The sequence below is a fragment of the Carcharodon carcharias genome, chromosome 9 (assembly GCF_017639515.1).
Source record: "Carcharodon carcharias isolate sCarCar2 chromosome 9, sCarCar2.pri, whole genome shotgun sequence".
Taxonomy (NCBI): Eukaryota; Metazoa; Chordata; class Chondrichthyes; order Lamniformes; family Lamnidae; genus Carcharodon; species Carcharodon carcharias.
In genome coordinates this window covers 26,135,408-26,159,036 of record NC_054475.1, presented here as the reverse complement: position 1 = coordinate 26,159,036, position 23,629 = coordinate 26,135,408, and the positions used below count along the sequence as shown (strand labels likewise).

The 23,629-nt window shown below is 44.0% G+C and overlaps 1 protein-coding gene across 1 annotated transcript in view; it reads right to left on the bottom strand.

Annotated features, from left to right (window-relative positions):
* Positions 1-23,629, bottom strand: part of elapor1 (endosome-lysosome associated apoptosis and autophagy regulator 1) — a 125,372-nt gene that overhangs the window by 53,208 nt on the left and 48,535 nt on the right. Inside the window, exons 6-10 of the mRNA XM_041195811.1 lie at positions 17,679-17,784; positions 13,327-13,476; positions 12,133-12,221; positions 6,423-6,606; positions 1,499-1,627 (exon numbers count right to left, since the gene is read on the bottom strand). Coding sequence (XP_041051745.1) covers positions 1,499-1,627; positions 6,423-6,606; positions 12,133-12,221; positions 13,327-13,476; positions 17,679-17,784 — 658 coding nt within the window. The remainder of the gene's footprint in view (positions 1-1,498; positions 1,628-6,422; positions 6,607-12,132; positions 12,222-13,326; positions 13,477-17,678; positions 17,785-23,629) is intronic.

Here is a 23,629-nt window from a genome sequence, read left to right as displayed (position 1 = left end):
GAGGCAAGAAGTATGGCTGAGGTGTTAAATAAATACTTCGTATCTGTCTTCACCTACAAGGCTGTCCAGGCCATGGTGATAGAGGAGGAAATTCAGCCACTAGAAGGGTTTCAAATTGATAAGGAGGAGGTCTTGGATAAGCTATCAGTATTTAAAGTTGATAAGGCACTGGGACCAGATGAGATGCATCTAAGAATATTGAAGGAAGTGAGAGTGGAAATTGCAGAGGCACTGGCAATAATCTTTCAATGTTCCCTGGATTCGGGGGAGGTGCCAGAGGACTGGAGAATTACAAACACTATGCTCTTGTTCAAGAAAGGTTGTAAAGATCTGCCCTGCAATTACAGACCAGTCAGTTTAACTTCAGTGGTGGGGAAACTTATAGAAACAATTATTCGGGGTAGAATTAATAGTCATATGGAAAAATGTGGATTGATTTGGAAGAGTCAGCATGGATATGTTAAAGAAAAATCTTGTCTAACTAACCTGGAGTTTTTTCAAGAGGTAACAGATGATTGATGAGGGCAGGCCATTGATGTGGTGTACATGGACTTCCAAAAGGTGTTCAATACAGTGCCACACAACAGTCTTGTGAGGAAAGTTATAGGCCATGGAATAAAAGGGACAGCAGCAATGTGGATGCAAATTGGCTGAAGGATAGGAAACAGAGAGTAATGGTTAACGGGTCTTTTTCTGGCTGGAAGAAGGTTTGTAGTGGAGTTCCCAGGGTCAGTACTGGGACCCTTGCTTTTCCTGATTTATGTATATAAATCATCTAGATCTTGGTGTGCAGGGGACAATTTCAAAGTTTGCAGACCGCACAAAACTTGGGAGAATTGTAAACTGTGAGGAAGACAGTGTAAAACTTCAAAAGGACATTGACACATTGGTGGAGTGGGCATGTAGGTGGCAGATGAAGTTCAATGTGGAGAAGGGTGAGGTGATACAATTTGATACAAAGAATGTGGAGAGACAGTATAAAATAAAGGATACTATTCTAAAAGGTGTGCAGGAGCTTAGAGACCTGTGTATATATGTAAATAAGTCAACAAAGGTGGCAGGACAGGTAGAGAGCTGTTTCTAAAGCATACAGTTTTCTAGGCTTCATTAATAGGGGCATATAATACAAGAGCAGGGAGGTTATGAAGAACTTATAGAAGACATCGGTAAGGAATCATAAATTTAGCGAAGGAGGGAAGTAAAAGGATCACAGTTGGCTAGACAATAGAAAACACTGACCAGGCAGAATTAAATCTATTTTAAGACCAGAGGACTAACACAGGACAAAGATCCTTGGATTTTTGTTTTACAGTTTAAACATATGTGATGGATATGTGAAGAGATGTTAGGTAACAATTCAAAATGTATAATTGTACATATTGAATGGAAAAGCTATAACCAATCACCGAGGCAAATATTGTATGAATGGTTTGGACAGACTATTTATCTCATGACTGACAAATGATAATATATTATCTTATATACTTATTTTGTTTACCTGTTGTTTCTCCACAATCTTGATTTATTCCACTGAAACATGAACTGAACATATTTTTTGGCAAAGTATTCCACCATTTGTATTCAAATCCCAATACTGGTTCAGTTCCAACAGGACACTTAGTACATTCTGAACAAAATCAAATATAAGGAAGTTATTTAACCAACCGGATATATCTGTTATACTTTTCTTCAGTGCTGCAACTAGCTGTGCTCTATAAAATTACCGACATATGCCTGCTCACACTCCATTTCTTTGAGAGTGGTACTTCGGCAACAATCAATTTGTGCAAGGTTTCCAAGACCTTGTACCATCATTATTAGAACAATCAGGAGCACTGATGACTCTGCCAATTCTTGATTCCAGGAGTGGAATTTCCAAGATGTACTCTTTTCTCACAATGTTACTGATGCCAAAGGGATCATTTTATGAGTCTGCAGTAAAAGGTACCTTCCCCAGCATCAGGTCCACATACAAACTCTGGTGCACGTTGACCATGAAGTTTTGGTTACTAATGGAATACTAAATGGAAACATGAGTTTCCGATATGCACTGTTGCTGAGTGAGGCTCCCCAGCAGCTACACAGGCCCTTGAAACTATCCTTTAAAAGCCAGTGAGCGGCAGTGCCCTTTATGATTTGTCTGCATGGAACAGAACAATTGCGACAAGATGTCTCAGCATGAGGAGAATTGAAAGAATTGTAGTTTGATCATCTGAAAATTGTATTCTGTCTTTTCTAAATCTTTACTCTTGATAGAATCCTGCAACATTCATTTGGAATAGAAAACGTATGAATTAAACAAGACTCTCACATTATTGAAGGAAATTATCAAAATAATAGCGACCAACAGCAGCAATGCTTGCAGTACAAAAAGTTCAAGGTTGTAGTCAAGGCTGACACACCTGTTCAAACTAATAAAGAGTTGGTGTCATGAGAAAGAAAAGCAACAATGAAAAAGTAGAGATCGAGATTGGATGTTATGTAGAAGTATTATTTTTCAGCTCATTATAGCAGCAAAAATAAATTTGTGCCCAATGGCTATTCGTCATTACCTCAAGCTTTCAATTTGAATGGATTTGTGTGGGTTTTCCGAAAGTAATTATATGAGGGAAAGTCCACTAGAGACAGAGAGCAAGGTAGAAAATTGTTTTATCCTATTACTGAGGAAGAAGTTAAATTGCAGTTATACTGAAGCATAGCATGCAGCCGGCAGTTCAGTAGCGTTGAGTTCAGTGCATGCCTGGGATCACGTGCAATACTTTCTTCCTTGGGCAGCTCATTTTTAGTAAAAGATCAATTGGATGCAGCACTTCTCACAACGAGGAAATGTGTCAAAGATACTTTTATAAAATTCCCATAAGGTCCGCTGGATCATCTGGTCACTGTTGGTTGTGGATGCTGTGCCAGCTGAAACTTTCAAAACGGAGATGTATTTTTGTTGGTAAGGGTATCACGTAACATGGAACAAAGATGGGCACAGATGGGTGATGATCTAATTGAATAGCGGAGCAGGCTCACAAGGTTGAACTGCCTACTTATTTTGTTTTGCTGGAGTTATATTACACCTGCTGTAATCAGCATGAGACATTGGTATCATAACTCAAGTATTCTGTGATCCGATTCATCAGTTTTGCACATCCAAAAGTTTTTTGCAATGGCAGGTGTTGCTGTATTCATCTTATCTTCTATTAAAAATGAGTTGGCCAGGGAAGAAAGCATTGCACATGATCCCAAACACACAGAGAGCTCAATGAGAATGGACTACCAGCAGCATGCTATGCTTCAGTACAACTGCAATCAAATTTCCCCCTCGGTAATAGAACAATTTTCTGCCGAGCTCTCTGTTTCTAGCTGACTTTCCTTTAATTACTTTCTAAAAACCCCAATGGGAAAACCCACACAAATTCATTCAATTTGAAAGCTTGAGGTAATTACTGATAGCCATTGGGCTCAAACGTATTTTTGCTGCTATATTTACAATTGTGGCTTAAGTGTTCAACAGAGGTTAACTCCTGTAATGCTGCACATAAATATATATAATATACTTGAAGATATTTGTACCCGATTTGACTGCAGTGAGAAAAAGATAGATGTGTGACAAAATAATTGTTGCTTTTGGAAAAGACAGGAACTTCCACTCCCACCAGCTGGGACCTTTCCATGGCGGAAGGATCTTTGCTGAATGCTTTGTGACTGCGCTATGGGGGCCTTGAGCTCTAATCATCAAAAAGGCTGTACATTCAGGCTTTAAGAAGCTGTAGATCGGAATGGGATAGGTTCACTGTCCTCATTTCTGGCTTAGGTCTGCTTCTACTCAGGATGCACTAAGGGAAAAATTTTCCTCCCCATTTGGGGGAGGGGTGGGGGGGGAGTGCAGGAGTGGACGCGCCTCTGATCGGTGCCCCTGATTGGGAGCGCACCACCCTTTTACGTGACGTCCACCAGGAAGTGCTATGCGCTCCCTGTGCACGGGCTGGGGGGGAATTCTCTCAGCCGGGAATGCGCTCTTTCGCGCATGTGCACGTGAAAGAGCACACAAATCTCCCTGGGGCTAAGTGCTGTCTCAGGGAGATCGGCTCCAAATTAAAATTTGCAATACAAATGATAAAAAAAATTTCCCTGACACGTCCCCTCATATGACACTGTCACATGAGTTGGGACATGTCCATAACTTTTATTGAAACTATTATTAAAAATTTAAACACCCTCATGAAATCTCATCCCGCCCGTAGATGAGATTTCATGCTTTTTCTGAAGCCCGTGAGGGCTCCCTGCCTGCCCTCCAACCTTAAGGTTGGACGGGCAGGTCCATTAATGACTTTAGTAGTTTTTCAGTGGCCTCAATAGGTCGTTGACAGGTCAGCGAGGGCGCAGCTGACTCAGTTGCTCCCTCGCCGACCTGAAAATGGAAATGACGCGGGGTGTTGTCGGGAGTTCCACCCAATGTCATCCCGCGTCATTTTATGCATCGGTGAGCGGGCCCCGCCCCTGCTCGCCAACCGGAAGATCCTGCCCTAAGGCTGGATGGAGCAGGCAAAAATAAGGCTACTGCCTGCTGGGGTGATGAAACATTCAGAACATCTGGTCACCCAGCTCAAATGTCAGTACGTTCTCCAGAAAGCAGCCAGGCCCAAGGAGGCAGCCACAGCATCAGTGGGTTAGGGCCATCTTGTGACCCAAAACAAGGGCAGGTTATTTAATGGAGGAAACAGGGGTCTCATCCGCAAGCTGGAGAGCGTATGAGAGCCTCCACATCACCTCTTTTTGGGAAGACCTGCTGTGTTAAGTGCAATTTATGCACTTTTAATTGGACAACAACAGGCCATTCCAGGGACAAGGACCCCGGCCGGCAGGTCTACTGAATGGATGTGACATTGGGGAGGTGGCGGCTGCTGCTGATACAACACACATCTGAGGTCTAGTATTGTTGCTGGACCCCAGGCCAAGTGAGTTGGGGGAGGGTGGGGTGGGGGTTGGGGGGGGGCGGTGGTGTTGTTGAAGCAAAGGTGGGAGTCAACAGCAAGGACAGGGAGTAGCCCTCAAGGGGTCCCTTCCCTGCCTGATGCCAGGTCCCTTGATCAGGCACTGAGGAAATCTCCTTGCCCACCACCACCAGGAGCTCTGCACTGGTTTGCTCGTCATGCTCCACGTATGGCAAGTTCCCTGCCTGCCACTGGGTTAATACCAGCAGCCCCAGGATGAGCTCTTAAGTGGGCATTAATTGTCTATTTAAGGGCTGCAATTTGTGGTAGGGCAGGAAGGCTGTACATGGGCCTTCCCGTCATGGACTTTATCGGGGCAGAGTTAAGAAGGCAGCAGGGTGCCCACTTGCCACTCTCCCACCTGATTAAGTGCCCCCATCACCAAACTTGCCATAGGGGAGGGCATTACATTCCTGTAAGAAGGCTCATCACAATCCCAATCAGCAAAGTGGATCACAAAGAAGCAGTGCTATTAGGCACTACAAGGGATGTCCTCAAAGTATTCCTGAAGAGGTCAAACATACTCATTGACTCATGGGACCAATCAAATTGAAAAAAGCTCGTTCAGGAGGGCACCGAGCACATTGAGAGACTTCATCAGGAATGTGCAGAGACAAAATTGAGGCATCAGAGGGAGTGTACAAACCCCCAAACAGCCCATTTACCCATCCCTTCAAGCACCAGCTACCATATATGGCAGAGTCTGCAGATCGCCCATTGGACTTAACTATTTCCAAGCCCTATTCTACCAGAATGGAAGTATTCCCAAGGTACCGCATAAGAAGAAGGCGGCACTACATGCACACAAAGTAGACAATTACCAAGGGTAAGTACAGAGCCAAAACCACTAGCCACTTACATGAAACAAATTAGGGAATTTAAATTTGATTGGACTTTGTTTCAGCTCTATCCAGCTAGATATTATCTGATGACATAGAAGAAAAAATATAAACTTTGCACCTGTACATCAGTATGTAGTACTTTAATACAGAGAAAAAAAAACAAGGTTTCACATACAGGCATAAACAAAAAAAAAGACAAATGCCAAGTGAAAGGCAAAGCTAATTGGAGAAATGGCCAAAAATGTGGTCAAAGAGGAGAGGCTTTAGGAAGGATCTTATTGGAGGAGAGGAGATGGAATGGGGGGGAGGGGATTAGAGAATTTCAGAGCATGAGGCCTAGGCAAAGGTGCTCAAACAGTACCTATGCAGTTTCTCACAGATCCAATTTATTTTATTAAACAGCAATTCCCAAACCATAATATGGTCAGATCACATGGGTTATTAAACTCAGTTAATGCATTAATTCTAACTGATAAATATATACTAACTGTATCACTCTCTTTAGAAAGTTTTATTATGTCACAAAGTCTTTTTACACAAGGTACACTTCATGCATCCTTGGATTAAAAAACCTCAGAAAAAAATGCACTGATTTTACCTCTAGATCCATCTGAGTAAAAGCCATATTGACAAGGCTGACAGTCATGAGTACCATTGACTTGGACAAAACCCGGGTTACAAGGCTGACATGATTTCTTGGCTCCTGAAGCAGGAAGTTTCACTGCTCCCTTCAGATCTTCACTACAGAGTTTGGGCTCAATCCATTTGTACATAATCTGAGTCTGGAAGATCAAAGAGCGGGAGAAGAAAAAAGTTACCTTTAGTGTCGCTAGCTTGAAACCTAACCAACCTAAAGAAAAAATGTAAAGTTAATTGAAGATACAATTTGTTTTGTTAAAAAGTTTGTTAACAAGTTTTGTTAACATTCAGTAACTTCAGTTTTGAGAGAGTTTTTTTTTGCTAAGTAGCTGTAGTTATCAAAGTGCATTAGTGCCGTATATGGAACCATTGGCCCCCAACCCCGTCCAATACTGGCACTCATTAAACACTCCCGGGTCAGGTACCTACAGCCCAGATTTAGACTAAAACTCCTTGTACTCTGCCTGGGTGTGATAATGATAATCAGATTATCTCCCCTAATTACTAACTGTCCTTCAGGCCTTTCTGAGCAGCATTGTTAACTTGTAGCTGCCCTTGTGTTGTGGTTTGCCCAGCCCTTTGCAAGTTAGGTAGACATGCTAGAGTTTAATTTATATAAAATATTTACAGCAGGCAGAGGGAAGAAATTTTCACCCCATTAATTTAGACTGAATTAGAATTTTATCTGGGGTTGCCAGGGAGATGGACCTAGTAAAGCAGCAGCAAGGTGAAAACAAACTTTGGAAAGTCCCTGAAAGATACTAGAATCGATTTTAAACTTTTTCACCAACTATCAATTGCCTTAAAATGTGGTTAGTAGCATTACTGTTCCATTAATCCTGATGATGCAGGTGCCACCATTGAAAGGTGTCTACTGCCAGGTGTCCGAAGTTCCTCCCTGTAACAGTCAATAGGTCCCTTTATTAGTTTTTAAAAAATTAATTCAGGGGATCTGGGCATCGCTGACTAGGCAATGGGGCATTTATTGCTCGTCCCTAGTTGCCCTTGAGAAGGTTATGGTGAGCTGCCTTCTTGAACAACGGCAGTCCATGTGTTGTAGGTACACCCACAGTGCTGTTAGGGAGAAAGTTCCAGGATTTTAAACCTGTGACGGGAAGGAACAGCGATATATTTCCAAGTCAGGATGGTCAGTGACTTGGAGGAGAACTTCCAGGTGGTGGTGTTCCCATTCATTTGCTGCCCTTGTCCTTCTAGATGGTAGTGGTCTTGGTTTGGAATGTGCTGTCCAAGGAGGCTTAGTGAGTTCCTGCAGTGCATCTTGTAGATGGTATACACTGCTGTCACCATGTGTTGGTGGTGGAGGGAGTGAATGTTTGTGGATGTGGTGTCAATCAAGTGGGCTGCTTTGTCCTGGATAGTGTCAGCTTTTTGAGTGTTGTTGGAGATGCACTCATCAAGGGAAGTGGAAAGTATTCCATCACAAGCCTGACTTGTGCTTTATAGATGGTGGACGGGCTTTGGGAAGTCAGGAGGTGAGTTTCTATTCACAGGATTCCTAGCCTCTGACCTGCTTTTATAGCCACTAATTATATGAGTAGTCCAGTACAGTTTCTGGTCAATGGTAACCCCCAGGATGCTGTAGTGGGGGATTCAGCAATGGTAATGCCATTAAATGACAAGGGGCAATGGCTAGGTCCTCTCTTGTTGGAGATGGTCATTGCCTGGCCTTGTGTGGCGCAGAAGTTACTTGCCACTTGTTAGCCTAAACCTGGATATTGTCCAGGTCTTACTGAATTTGGACATGGACTGCTTCAGTATCTGAGGAGTCATTGGTGGTGCCGAACAGCATCAGCGAACAACCCCCCTTCTGACCTTATGATGGAAGGAAGGTCATTGATGAAGCAGCAGAAGATGGTTGGGCCTAGAACACCGCCCTGAGGAACTCCTGCAGTGATGTGCTGGAACTGAGATATCTGACCTCCAACAATCATAACCATAATCCTTTGTGCTAGGTATGACTCCAACCAGTTTCCTCCATGATTCCCACTGACTCCAGTTTTACTAGGGTGCCTTGATGCTACACTCCGTCAAATGCAGCCTTGATGTCAAGAGCAGTCACTCTCACCTCACAATGTGCAAACCAGAGCCCTATGATGTAAATGGAACTCCGAAGACTATTTTAGGCTGGAACTGGTTGAAGCCTGTACTGTATAGGTTCTGATCAGTTTCATGAGTGACGAGGCTGAAGAGACCTAGCCTACTCTGAGGATCACAAAATTAAAAGCAAGGTTCAGCGGATGCTGGGAATCTGAAACAAAAACAGAAAATGCTGGAAAAACTCAGCAGGTCCAATAGCTTCTGTGGAGAGAAAGACAGAGTTAGCGTTTCGAGTCCATATGGCTCTTCTTCAGAGCTAAAGAGAAATAAAAATTTTAATTTTTATTCATTGTTTTATCCCCACCTTTTATCCTATTTTTTGATCTTTTTTCCCACCACCATCTCCTCCTCCACCCCACTCCCACTAGGGCCACCTGTCACTTGTTCATGTTGTTCTTTCCAGAGAACAACTTGTCCTGCTATTACCACATTCTGCTTACTGATCTTAATCCCACCATCAGCACCTCCTTTAGCCAGTACCACTACCATTAACTCCCGCTTTGACCATGACATTTTTGTCAATCTCTCCTTTACCTCCACCTTTTGCTGGACTTCTATCCAGCTTCATCTGCTCCATCCCCCTCCAACAGTATAAATTTCATCACATTTTTACTTCCCTTTAGCTCTGAATAAGAGTCATATGGACTCGAAACATTAACTCTGTCTTTCTGGCAATAGATGCTGTTAGACCTGCTGGATCACAAAATTAATCTGGATTCTTGCCTCTGCAAGACAACCTCCCACCTCTTCGACTGAGATCCTCCTGCTCCCTGGAATTTTCTTTTCTGGTAGATGGGGAGGTCTGCAGTGGTATTTGCATATAAATTGGGCCATAATTTTGGAGCTCCCTAGCATTGGATTTGGGGGGTAGCCCAAAGATGTGTTGGAAATCCCTCTTGGATGTTGCCAGATAAGGGTTTGCATGGCAATTACCCAGAAGTGCACACTTCCTCTGGACAACTGTGCTGCGCTGGGAATCATCCGAAAACGCAACCCCACGGGACTCTCCCCACACCCAAACCCCCAGCCCCAGACCCGCCCAACCCCTGATCTCCTACCCACATCTGACCCTGACCTCCAATCTCCACCCTCTCCCCAACCTCCGACAACCCCACCCTCCAACCTTTTAGCCACCCTCCCCGCCCCCCGGTGTTTGGATCCCCTGCTCCCAGACCCTTCCAACCCCCTCCGCCGTACCTCAGAGTGCCCCCGCTCGGACCTTGGACACACCGCCACTCCCACACCTGGACCTCCCACCAACCTCCCTGCCGGACCTTGGACTCCCCTTACCCCTCCGGACCTCTGACCGATCCCACCCCCCCAACCCCCCAGGAGGTTGAACTCCGCCCCCACTGCTCCTGGACATCCGACTCCCTCCAACACCCCTACCCTCCGACCCTCCCCTCCCCACCAACCCAGATCTCTGGACCTCAGAGCACCCCCTCCCACCCAACACTTCCGACTGCCCCCTCCCCCACTCCCCACAAATTTTCGACATCCCCTGGACCTCCAGCGATCCCTACCTCCCTGGACACTCCCACCCCACAAATCCTAACCATTTACCTTAGACGTTTCTCCCTGACCTGTCAATTCCCTGGCCCTTCAAACTTACCTGCTTTACAGCAGCAAATGAGGTGGAATCCACCAAAACTACATATCACCGGGACCTACAAGGAGTCTTTCCGTACAGGCCCCAAGCAGCTCCGACAAATGGAAGGGTCAGCATAATTTTCAAGGCCAGATAAGTGTGCATTTATTTCTTGTAATTCCTGGAGGCCAGCACTTCCCGATGCTAATTGGGAGTTACAGCCATTGTGTTTAATTATGTGCAGATGAAGAGCATTAATTCAAGTTTCACGAGCACGTATAAGAGACTCTTAGTGAATGTGTGGTGTTGTTGAGTTAGGAGGTGTATGCTTCTAATCACTCTGTAAATAAATGTAAGACTGAGTAAGGATTGGCTGCAATTTATCCTTCAATAGAACACGCAGTTCAACAGCATAAATGTTAATGAAGCCAAAGCTTTAAAATTGTGATCATCTCATCACTTCAAATGTGAGTGAATGGCTAACATAATCTGTTCACACAGAAGTCAAAATTAACGCCACCATTTGGATAGCTTGAATAGTAAACTTAAAATTGATGTAAAAAAAGAGATAACTTTATGTACTCCAGATGTGAACCATTCATGGGTGTTTTTTTCTCTCTCTCTTTCTCACACATTCACACATGAGAACAGGTTTATTTGTCCTTGTTCATTTCAGATTGGCCAAATTTCAGTGCAATACTATTTTTTTTTCAAATTGTCTCCCACTGCAGCTTTTGTTTTGTGCAGGGAGCTAGTCAAATTCTGGGTTTGGGGGAGATACATAACATTTTGCTTACACCACCATTTTAAGGAAAGCTATTGCATTGAAAGTCAAAATTCTTATGGCCAAGACTGCAAGGGAATGGGGAGAAAGTGAAGTGAAAGGAAACCCAATGGAGCGAGTTTTGACCTCTCAAAATGATCAGGAGAGGGTCTAGGGGTTAAATTCTTAAAAATGGGAAATCCAACCCCAGCCCATCGCAAACACGCTTTCTTCTGGGAGTTGTGGTGAGTAACCTGCTCAGATTCCAGCAGCCAAATGGACTTAAAGGCCATGGGCCAGTTTTCTAAGGGCTTGGAAAATCAGCAGCTGAAGGGAGGTGGGAACTGCTGGATAAGGCTTTTTCAGCACTCCTCGTGGGCCAAATGGAGAAGGAATGCTTGCCTCTGACTCCCTAATCTTACCTGCCACGATCTGCCTCCCTTCCACAATCAGCCAGCGCCCCCACCTCCACCTTTGCCCCCATGATCAGCCGATGGCCTCACAATCTGATGTCCCATCCCTTGTGATCTCTCCCTCCCTCCTCTGCAGTTCCTGGCTGTGGCCCTGCACAGCAGGCTTTCCAGTCCAGGAGCCAGTCAGCCTTTCAAATCTGGCAAGTTGGTGTGCAGGAAATGGAGTAAAAAGGAAATCATAAGAGATCATATTTCTGGGTATTCTGGTCACTAACAGTCACCACATTCCCTCCCCATGTTCCTATAAATGGCAGGGCCAATATATCAGTCTTGGCTCAGTGGTAGCACTCTTACTCTGAGTCTAAAACTTTTGGGTTCAAGTCTCAATCCAGGACTTGATCATATAATCGAGGCTGACATTCCACTGCAGGACCGAGGGTGTCTGAGGGATGAGTTGTTAAACCACCAGGCAGCCCCATTCTTTGCAGGGGTTATGTACTCTCTGGTCACATTGGGGCTTGCGGAGCATATGGTAAGCCTCAGGCCATTACACTTGATTATGCAGATAGTCTGTGCTTGCTGTGTTACTGTGTAACAGGCACACTGAGTTATGAGCTTCACTCAATTGACATGTATTCCTGGGAGAATAATTTTAACAAGCCTTTTAAAATTTCATATGTTTAAGTAAGTTGCAGTATTTATGCAGGGTTGTTTGATGTAGTCCATCTTTATATTTAAAAATAACAAGGTCAGCTTAAATCCCACAAATTCGATGCAAGAGAATTACCTTTCCTTCAGAATCACATGCTGTATGTGTAGAGAAGTAGTCCTTGTTGGAACATGGAGGTTGTGGTTTGCATGTCCCTGAACCGTGCTCTGAATCAAAAAAGATACAAAGAGATAAATGCTGTAGAATCAAGATTTACACAATGACCTAAATCCAATCTTGATGAATAAAACCAAGCAAATAGATCTCAAACTACTTTTGATACAAGTACACTTGAGAAGTGAGCAAGCGAATACACAGATAATTTTGAACCATTTTATTCCTCACGCCTTTGGATTTAAATTTAGAGCAGTAACAGCAGGAGTATTAGCTCATGCACCACATGGGAATAAAACATTACAAAGAAACCGCAAGGAGTCACAAGAGAAGCAACCATTTATTCTCTGCCTTCGTGGTTACTGTAGTAAAGGGGACAGTTTCACAAAGAAACTGCTGGTGAATTCAAAGAACTATGGCTCAGGGTTCTCAAGCCATTGGATTATTGACCTTTTAGTCAAGTAAGTAAGCGCTTTTGACACAGATCTCATGAGGTTTATGTGAATGTCAGACAAGGATAGGGCCAGAGTGATTGTGAAGAGCTCCTATTGTTAAGTAACCTGCCAGCTCTCACTTTCAGGGCTTATAAGTGAAGTAGTTCCATTTGGATGAAGTTCTATAGTGCACTCCAGTCGTACTAAACTGTGCCCCAGAAAAACTACACACATCCAGGAGAGGAAGTGGATATATGAGAACATTCATGAAATAAAAAGGAGAAAGAAAGAAAAACCTCAGTTGGCCCCTTTTGCAAACTCTGAAGTAGTATATGCCAGGAGTAACTAAAGGCATTCAATTGATAAATCTCCTTTTACATATGAAATAACATCCTTTATTTTCCTATTTTCACATCAAATGAACAAAGAGCCAAAGCCCTAATATTCAGTTGTGGGATATTAGATTGGCAGTTACAATGTATTTCTGTGAAACTTCTCTCTTTGCCATTTTAAGAACCATTCACCTATTTGAAATAAATGGACCAACACCCCCATCGGAGGGAACAATTCTAGATAACAGTTTTCCGTGTCTGCATTATTATCTTTGCAGAAAATCATGTTCCTTTGCTGATGGTGGTGCTTAACTGCCAAAGTAATATATGAATGTAACAAGTTCATTATACAATCTATAAAGAGTTCACCTACTACTTCAATACTATGTTACCTGAGTATTGATCTTTATCACAGTTTACACATGAAGTCGCTCCTCTTGGAGAATAGGTGTTTCTTGGACATAAGTCACAATGGGAGGATCCAGGTTTTGCATTGAATGTACCTGGTTTACAAGGAAAACATTCCGACGTATAGGCCACTCCTTAAAATCAAATAAAACCAGAGAACTGATGACAAAGGAAGATAAAAGTTGGCTCATCAATTAAGTAAGATGTCTATCTTTTTTGTGTTTAACAACATAGTCATATAAATTTAATTGGCTAATTTTTACTTCAGTGCAGAAATGAGCCTGGACACAAAGCCCAGTCATGGTATCCTTATGCATAATGTACTTTCTCCTACAGCAACTTACTATATAATCGGTGCTATCTGTATTCAATTTATGTTCCCAATTTCAAAAATGTTTGCTATAATAACATATTTGGATTTATGTTGTATCCTTCTCATCAACCTGTGTCAAAGTGCTTTGCACAAGTACCTTGGAAATCCAGTGTAGTCAAACAGGACAATTCTTCTGCTGTTACAACATCACATTCACAGCAATGTGATGAATAATTAGTCAATCTGTTTTTACATGGTATTGGTTGAGAGAGTACTGTTGTGCAGGACATAAAGAAATCTTGTTGCTCTTCTTTGGCCCATGTTATGGGATTTTTAATATAGCTCAACTATCAAAATGGGCAGTCAGAACTTAAGTTGAATATTTTATCCCAAGTTGAACACTGCTATCAATGGCACACTGGAATGTCAGCCTGGACCAGGGGTCTGCAACCTACAGCTCCAGAGCTGCATGCACCTTATTAAGGACTCATGTGCGGCTCCAGATCTTGATCAATCAAACCCATTTTGATGGTAATTAAACGGTTTATTTTATTATTTTCAGTGATTTCTTAAGAGTGTACATGTGAGGAAGTATCGTTCAATTAGCAACATTTTTGTAAAAACCTTTAAACCGTTGTCGAAATGTGTCTGTCCTGTTTTCATTATTATTGCATTTGAGTAGCAGCAATTGGGGCTTTTAAGGTACTGCATTTTTGACGACATTTAGAAAGTGGCTATTCTTCTTGTTAAGGTTGCTGATCCCTGAACTGGGCTGTGTACTCAATCTGGGCTCCAACCACAACCTTCTGATGCAGAAGCAAGATTGCTACCAACTGAGCTAGTCTAACATACACGTTTGCTCTTAGTGGCTAAATTTTCTGCTGACTATTGTTAAAATAATGTGCAATGTGGACGGGTTAAAAAAATTCTGAACAAATAATTTTCCGACTTTCTCTAAGCAGGAGAAACAACCATTGGGCCTGATGAAAATCTTGATCAATACTTATTTAAATTACTTTCGTTTAATGAGTAAATACATCATTTTGTACATGTTAAATTAGAAAAGCCAGGAACTGCCCGGCTTTGATCCTTAAGTCATTGCCAAATTGATCAATCTCAGCTATTGATGACATACAGCAGCTACAATTATTTTTTGTAAAACCCTTGAAGATGAAAGCCAGATTTTCTGCGACTGATCATTAACCTTTGATTGCTTTTGGAAGTCTGTGCCAGGTGAGGATAGAATCAGTTTCAGTTGTGATGGCACCATAGTTTAATAATGTACTAACACAGACCATCTTGCCTCCCACGTGAAGAATGGCCATTTGGATTAAGTCCCAGAAGTCTAAAACCACCCATGGAATTATATTCTAGCATGAACCACTGCCTTCAAGACAGAAAGGGTATGGGGGGAAATTAAAGGGGCCATTGAAGGAAAATAAGCTAGTAGAAAGAAAAAAAAAATAATTCAGGGACGTCATTGTATCGTAAACTCAAACAAATGATAATTATGTGGCTGAGCTGTGCTTTGACATGACTACAATATTTATAATTTATTTTAGTCCTAGCGTGCAAAGTTCATAAGGCTAATTATTTTGAAGAACAGTGTACATGGTTACGTTCCAAAGAGTCTTGCAAAGAATTGAAGGGGAAAGCCATGTTCCATGCATTTTAAAATAAGTTTTATTCTCTATACTGTCACAGACTGTGCTGCATTAAAAAAATGCTAACTATGAAAAATATTCCAGTATAGAAAAATTTAGCCTGGGAGTTGTTTTGGTTACAGCACATTCCTTTAGATAATATCATCACCTTCAACACCTCTTTGTCCTTTTGTCTGTGACATCTTTTGTTTATCTCCATAGGTCCTCTATCCAGCTTTTCTTGTCTCTTCCCCCCCCCCGCCCCCATCTCTTAAACCAGCTTATATTTCACCCCTTTTCTATTTTTCCTTAGTTCTGTTGAAGAGTCATGCTGACTCGAAACGTTAACTGTGCTCCTCTCCACTGATGCTGCCAGACCTGCTGAGTTTTTCCAGATATTTTTGTTTTTGTTTTGGATTTCTAGCATCCGCAGTTTTTTGCTTTTATATTTAATACTATTCATTTAGCTTTGCTTCACTAAGTTCTAGTCCATCTTGATTGAAAATGGTAAACTGCAGAAAGATTGATATTATTACGAATATTACAAAATTGCATCAAGACAAATTGTGTGTAGAATAATCAGCATTTAAATTTGATAAAACCTATTCAGTTGAACCTACTCGGTGTGATGCCAATTATTTCCCCACATTAAAGAATACAAAGTTACTGGCACAAAGCACGCAAAAATGTGATTAACAATAAAATACTGATCAAAAGTAATACATTGTCATTCCAACAAAATTCTACTTGGTCATTCAGAAAGTTTCAAACTTGCTACAGGCAAATGCTACATCTCACCATCATAATATAAAATATAGAAACCATCTATTAAGAGGATTAATAAAAATGCTTTCAAAACCTTTCAAACAAGGGAGGATTTTATGTCTCAAAGAATATTTTCCATCAAAGTCATTTAATCCTCCCCCCCTACCATTTCTAGACATCATAAAATCCATATATTTCAGTAATCTGTTATTCTGTATGAGAAACAGGGTGACCCAGTATTCAATATATAGTACCTTTCTGCTAGTCACAGGGTCTCATATGTCAAAAATGCCTGAGAAGCAGGGCTTTTAACTGAGAACTTGGGTCATGCTGCTGCTGGCCTTGTTGTTTATGGAAAAGGGCACCATGTTTGGATTCAAACAGAATAAAGCTCTAGTGACTGGAGATTAAGATCCCAAAGCACTGAAAAATGGTATGAGGAATCAGTGCACAGCAAATGTCTGTACAAAACCTCTTTGAGCAGGTCATTGCTGGATTAAAAAGGTATGGTCTGCATTAGAAAAGCCCCCACACAACACAACTACATAGTGTCATGCCAGGTTATCCATCGAGCTTGATTACATCCATTGCCTACAAACTTCAATGACCTCTCCAATCACTAAAATATTTTCATATTTCTAATGTTTTATTTGTCTCCTTTTAAAATAAAATTATTCTCAGGAGGTGGAAAACACTGCGAGGGCCATCTTTATTGCCCACCTCTCATTGCTCTGAGAAGTTGGTGGTGGCCATTGAGATTCCAGTGACATTAATAGCAGAGGGACTTGCAAGACCACTGTAGAAGACAACAAAAGGGAACTGTGTCAAGATATCCTGGATCACTTGGCTGCAGCAAACTTTGAAAAATCAGAGGGATTCCTTTCTAGATGCGTACTCCAACCAGCCCAGTTGTCCAATATTTGCCCATGTGATCGGCACTTCCAAGAATATCTCTTCATTAGCATTAACCAGATAGGAGTTAAAGTCTGTTTCAGTGAGAGCGCACAATGGACAATAGCAGATCAGCCATCTTTTATTCAACCCATTTCATTTTCCTTTCCATTGACTTCAAAGCAAAGGAAAATGGGGCGAGATGTACTACCCATTGTGCATCGCATGTCAAAATTGAATTAAATCCCATAGTTTGGTATGTGGGCCATCTGGCCTGGAAGAAAAAGGCAGATTCACACCTCAAGGGCATTGGTGAACCAGTGGGGTTTTTAATCAGAACAATCTGGCAGCTTTCTTGATCATTTTATTTTCCTGGTACCAACCCAAACTTGGTTCAATCCAATTTTGGAATCACAGCCTGTGGGTTTCTTGTTCATAACCACGAAACTATTGCACCCAATTTATATGAAATACATTATTAATAGATTCCCAAGAGGTAGACAATTAAATGCAACCGAGGTTTTCAGGAAACCAGAACAAATAGCTTGAAGCAAGTCGGATTGCTTTCTGTTGTATTACTTCCATCCATTTCCTTCCCGGATGACCATAATTCAGGAATTATCCCACAGAACCACATAACACTTAGTAAAAGGAACTGTTTACATTATGAAACATTTATTATTAAATAGGCTATTTCATTGGTTCAGTCTAGCTTTCAATGTACCTGTGATAAAGATGTTTCTGATGAGAGCAGGCTTTAGCACTTTCGTACTCATTGAAAACCCTGTTGTCCGCCAGTACAAGACATTATTGCCACGATTCAAATGTACCTTTTAAGAAAAAGAACACATTTCAAAATCTGGAAAAAATACCAAAACATGATTCTGAAAATATAAAAGGACAAGATTTATACAGGTCAGATGGCAATACCATGGATATTGTGATTGAAGAACCATACATTGGGGCAAATTTTCAATGTGGCGCCTGGGCATAAAACTGGCATTGTGGATCAGCCTCCAGTTATGAAAAAACACCCAATTTTCAATCCAATGATTTCAGCTGATTCACAATGCCAGTGCTACTCTTACAAGGCAAGTTGAAAATCTATCCCATAGAATAAAAAGATACAGTTACACTACAAATGTGGGTTTGCAGGAAATTGATTGCGACTTTGAACCAATGCTAAACTTGCAGTGGAATCGTAATGTCAAGGTCAACCTGATATAGGAGTAGAATGAAGTGAGACTTTTTGGAGGCAGTAGTTTCATAAGAATTCAGTGTGACATTACGTGGAGTATAAATTTATTGAGATGTCAAACCTGCTTTACAATATGCTCAACTTCTTTTGACCTCAGGGCTCAATTTGACCTATCTGAATTCAAATTAAATGTCCACAAAGCAGGGATATTTCCTTCCGAGTCTCTTATATATCAGCCAAGGGTCAGTGGGGAGCACTCTTGCCTCTGGGTTCAAGTCCCACTTCAGGACTTAGGCACAAAAAAAAATGAAGGCTGACACTCCAATGCAGTAGTATGGGAGTGCTGCACTGCTGGAGGTGCAGCCTTTTGGATCAGACATTAAAGTGAAGGCCTGACTGCCCTCTTGGGTGGATATAAAAGATCTTATGGCACCATTTTGAATAAAAGTTGGGGAATTATGCCCAGTGTCCTGGCCAATGTTTAGCCCTCAACCAACATCACAAAAACAGGTGTTCTGCTATCACATATTTTGTTACCAGATACTTGTTTGTGGGATTTTGCTGTGTACAAATTGGTTGCTGCATTACCTACATTACAATGTCTACATGCATTAAAACACCTTGAGATGTTTAATGGTCATGATTAATTATAATTACATATCATTTTTCTCTATTTTTACACATGCAAATATCCTGCCATACAGAAAGCTTGTTCTGAAACAGGACAGTTAAAGCTCAAGTCTTAATACAAATGACAGCATAGATGGCCATTGTTTGACCCGTCAAATTCGGGAAGGTGCTTCAACTGGAGCCACTTAACCTAAACCCAGTTCCCTATTGTTGTTCAAGACAACATAAAATGAAATTAGTCAGAAGAGCAAAGTTTACAAAAACAGATTCCAACGTCAATCATTCAGTAACTAATTTTTTTGTGCAAAAATGTTCTGATGATGATGACACACGTTCTTCAATGTTAAAATTAACTGCAAACAGTGCAATGGCTGTTGGAGAGCAGCCTTACAACATCATCACTGTCATCCATGGATAGGGGGATGAGATAGTTAGGCACCTTATGGCCTGATGTGTAGGGATTCCATGGGCAGAATTTTGCCCTCATTGGACGGGCTTGGCGGGGTGAACAGGAAGCCGACTGCCATCCGCGATCAAGCTGCGACCGCGATTTCATGCTGGCGGGCCAATTAAGGCCTGCCCAGCATGAACGCTGGCTGCAGAACGTTTGAGAAGGGGCAGGCAGGGGCGAGGGCCTGTCGGCCGCTGGGTCCAATAGCAGCCCAGCAGCCGGTTCAAGAATGCGTGGGCAGCCCAAGGGAGGCTGCACACATTGGAGTTGCTGCAATGAAATGGCTGTAAGCGAAGATGTAGACGCCAGGCGGGAGGTGAGGTCGGCTGGAAACTTGGCGTCCCATTTTTCCGATGAGTGCCTCACCGCCCTCCTGGAGGAGGTGGCTGCCAGAAGGGACAACCTTGTCCTCAGAGATGGGAGGAGGAGGCCACCGCACCTCACAAAAAAGGGCATGGGAGTAGGTGGCAGCCCGGGTGAGCATCCAGAATGTGGTGCGGCGCAGGTGGGTGCAGTGCCGAAGAGGTTTAATGACCTGTTGCGCTCAGGAAGGGTGAGTACTGTGTTGGCGTGGGTCAGTGTGCAGAAGTGTTTTAGGCTGGCCACCCCTCTGTGGAGCTCAGGGGTGTCAGAGTCTGAGTGCCAAATGGCAATGACTCCAGAGCTGGCCAAGGGGGTGAGTCCTGGCTGCTTTGACCGAGTGCCTTGTGTCTCGAGGGCCACGACTCGGATGTGCCCTGCCAGGTGCTCCTCAGGTGGGGTTGGCCCGGCTGCAATGGCACTGCCGTAGAGAGGAGACTAATCAATGCTCCTCTGTCCTTTCAGGAGAAGACATCCCACAACAATATTGAGAGGTTGTGGATTGGCAGAGGCCCCCCAAACCTCCCAAAACTTACAAGATACGAGCAGGATGCCTTGGAGCTGGAGAGGCACCACGGACCTCGGTCAACTGGCCAAGGAGAGGCTGGGGTGTCAGACGAAGGTAAGAGTGCAGTGCACTGAGATGAGAGTTTCGGATGGTGCAAACAATCCTGTGCAGTCTCATCACTGATGGGAGCCTCTAGACTGGGTTCCTCATTGATCCTTGAAAGACGATGTCACCATGATGCAGGTCTCCAGTGTCTCACCAGGGTGCCTGGCATGCACAGTGACTGTGCGGTGACTTAAACTAATGACATGTCCTTCTTCTCCTTAGATCTACCACCAAGAAGCCAAGCGCAGGACCTTCAAGAGCTACCCCTGACACCAGAGGACCACCAGGCTCCAGAAGCACCTGTGTCACACCCGCTGAAGCAGGAAACAGCGAAGGTACAAGCACCTTGATGGGCATTAGTTCAGCAGCTAGTACATTGGTGCACATTGGTGAGGGCACTTCACACTCGCTTGAGGTACAGGTGGAGGCAGAGTGTGCCCAGGGCACTGGCTGTCAGAGGACTGCTGGAAACCAAGACGATGTTCAGTTGAAGGCGGATAATGAGCCTCTGGAATTGTTCATTAGGCAACAGATGCTGGATATCCAGCAGGGTGTGCGGTCTGGCGGAGATCCATGAGGGTATGCGGCCATGGTCTCCACGATGGAGGAATCCAGGCGAAGTGTAAGCACTGCATTGACCATCATGGCCGAGCGTACTGCCTCCTCCATTGAGAGAGTGGCGACTCTCATGGAGAGGCTGCTCCAGGAACAGAATCAGGGGGTCCTGGTGTTGCGCTCGGGCCTTCAAGTCCTCACACAGGCACTGACCTCAGGATGGATAAGGCACCCAGTATCCCAGCTAGGTGCCCATCCATCAATGGCAAGCAGGAAGGTCCACAGCAACCTCACATTGGCACACAAGCTGCTTGTCGTCTCTGCGGGCTCCTCTCAGGGCGCTCCGGATGATGGAAGCAGCTCCTCTGCCTCTCTGCCAGTGACCGTGGCATCTGATGAGGCTGTGGTGACTGGAGAAATGCCAGCCATGGCACTGGCCACTCCTTCCCAGGCAGGGTCAGCACTGGCTCCACTGGCCAGATGACAACCACCAAGGTCATCAAGGCCAACAAGATAGCAGAGTCAGCTGGCTGTCTCAAATGCTGGTGCCAGCGAAGGGGGAGCACCTAGGTGTAGCACCCGTAAATGTAAGTTTAAAACACTTTAAGCACAAAAGGGACGGATCACAGGTGATCTTTTGCTCTCCCATTTTTTTTTACCATGTGACCATCTGTTCATTATCTGAGTGTCAACATTATTACATTTGCTTTTGTATTATTGGCCTGAGTATGCTTTGTTTGTTTTGTAGGTGCAGGGTACACCAGTGTGTAATGCTGGATGTGGGTGGCTCAAAACTTTATAGCACAGGCACTGAGTGTGTCTTGAGGGCAAAGGAAAGGGCAATTTCTGAGATCCAGGATGGTGATGGCAGCCCTGGCATGAGGTGGTGGCGCTTATTTGACAGCCTAGCTGAAGAAACGTTGGCTCAAGGTGTCCCTGGTGTCCCTGTCTTCCTGGAGGTTACTGAGGTCTGCCTCCATGCCCTCAGCATTCTCCTCACCATGCTCCTCTTCTGACTCACTACTGGATTCATCCTCTGAGGCCTGTGCAGCTGCATCAAGATCCTCTTCCTCCAGTGGGTCCCCATTTGCCAGTGCCAAATGGTGGAGAGCGCAACATACAACCACAATCAATGACACATGATCTGGGGGGGTATTTTAGTGCAATCCCTGAACTGTCCTGGCATTGGAAGCGCATTTTGAAGACCTATGGTTTCTCTACCACCGCCCTTGTGGAGGCATGGCTCCTGTTGTACTGCTGCTCAGCTTCTGTTCTTGGGTAGCGGAGAGGCGCCATGAGCCACCCTTTCAGGGGATAGCCCTTGTCACCCCCTGTCATTCATCCAACTGGGCTGAAGCACTGAAGAGCTTTGGCACCTGGGAGTGTCTGAGGATGTACACATCATGGGAGCTGCCAGGGTCTCTTGCACAGACTTGCAGAATCTGCATCTTGTGGTCACACACACTATCTGAACGTTCATGAAGTGGAATCCCTTCCTGTTGATAAAGGCATCTGGCTGACCCACTGGTGCCTTCATGGCAACATGTGCAGTCGATGGCACCTTGGATGCTGGGGAATCCAGCAATCGCTGCAAAGTCTCTGGCTCACTCAGCCTGGCTGGCCTCGTCCATATGGAAATGAAGGAAAGGTAATATCCACCTGAACAGAGCTTCTGTCACCAGCTTGATGCAACGATGGACAGCTGATTGGTAGACTCCACATAGACCCCCCACTGATCCCTGGAGAGAGCCGGAGGCATAGAAGTTGAGGGCCCCAGTGACCTTCAGAGCCACTGGATGGGGTGTCCACCCACACAGTTGGAGCTGACCTCAGGCCCGCTCATCTGACAAATGGAGGTCACTGTTTCCCTGGAGAGCTGGAGCCTCCTTTGGCATTGCACATCGGACATATTGAGGTAGCTGCATCGCTGCCTGTAAACCCTGGCAGCAAGATAGTGGCATCTCCTGCAGCCCTTCTGCCTTGGGCTACCTGCTGGCCCTGCACCCCTTGTGCCTGCACCTCTACCCCCACAGGTCCCTCCCCTGGAAGCTGCACTGGGACACATGGCCTCCTCTCCCTTCCACTCTTCTCTTCTTCCTCAGAGGAGGTGCCTCCACCAGGGTAAGGGAAGGCTGTCTGAGACCTGGAAGGGTTCACATGGTCCAAATCCTCAGGGGGCCTTGGACTCACCAATGAGTCCTGAAAGACTCGTGGATATGCTAAGAATGAAGCCCCGAACAGAGTTGAAGCTGCCAAGTGCCGAGAAGCAACCAGCAGCAAACTATCACCAAAACTTCTCACTACTCACACTGGCAATGCTGCTGACCCTTGTTATCCTGCCCCTGGATGAGGTTTTGCAATTTGTGGCCTGCCTGCCCATTTTGCCATGCAACGAGTGAAAAATCACATGTGCAACATTAAATTGCCATCAGTTGAGTTGTCAAGGGCCTTAACTGGCCCCTTAATTAATGGCGGGTGAAGCTCCGACTCCCATGAGCGCCCACCGACCGAAATATTGCGTGACTGGGGCCGGGACACACACCCAACGTTATTGCACGTCATTTTACACTCGTTCAGGTCAGGCACACACCCACCTGATGAGCGGAAAATTCTGCCCCATGTGTGTAAACAAAACTTGTAGAATGTTCGGTCTTCTTTAAAAAGTGTAATAATTCAGCCATTCTTTTGACTCAAAATGTACTTAAATTCCCAGTTAAAAAGATAAGTTGCTAAATGCTGCGAAAGTAAATATTTTACAGTTTTAATCCAAAATGATTAAAATGTCCATCATTTCCTTTTCCAACCTGAGCTGTATAATCATGATCGGTAAGTAAAGACTTAAAAACAAGAATGCCTTCACCCTGAACA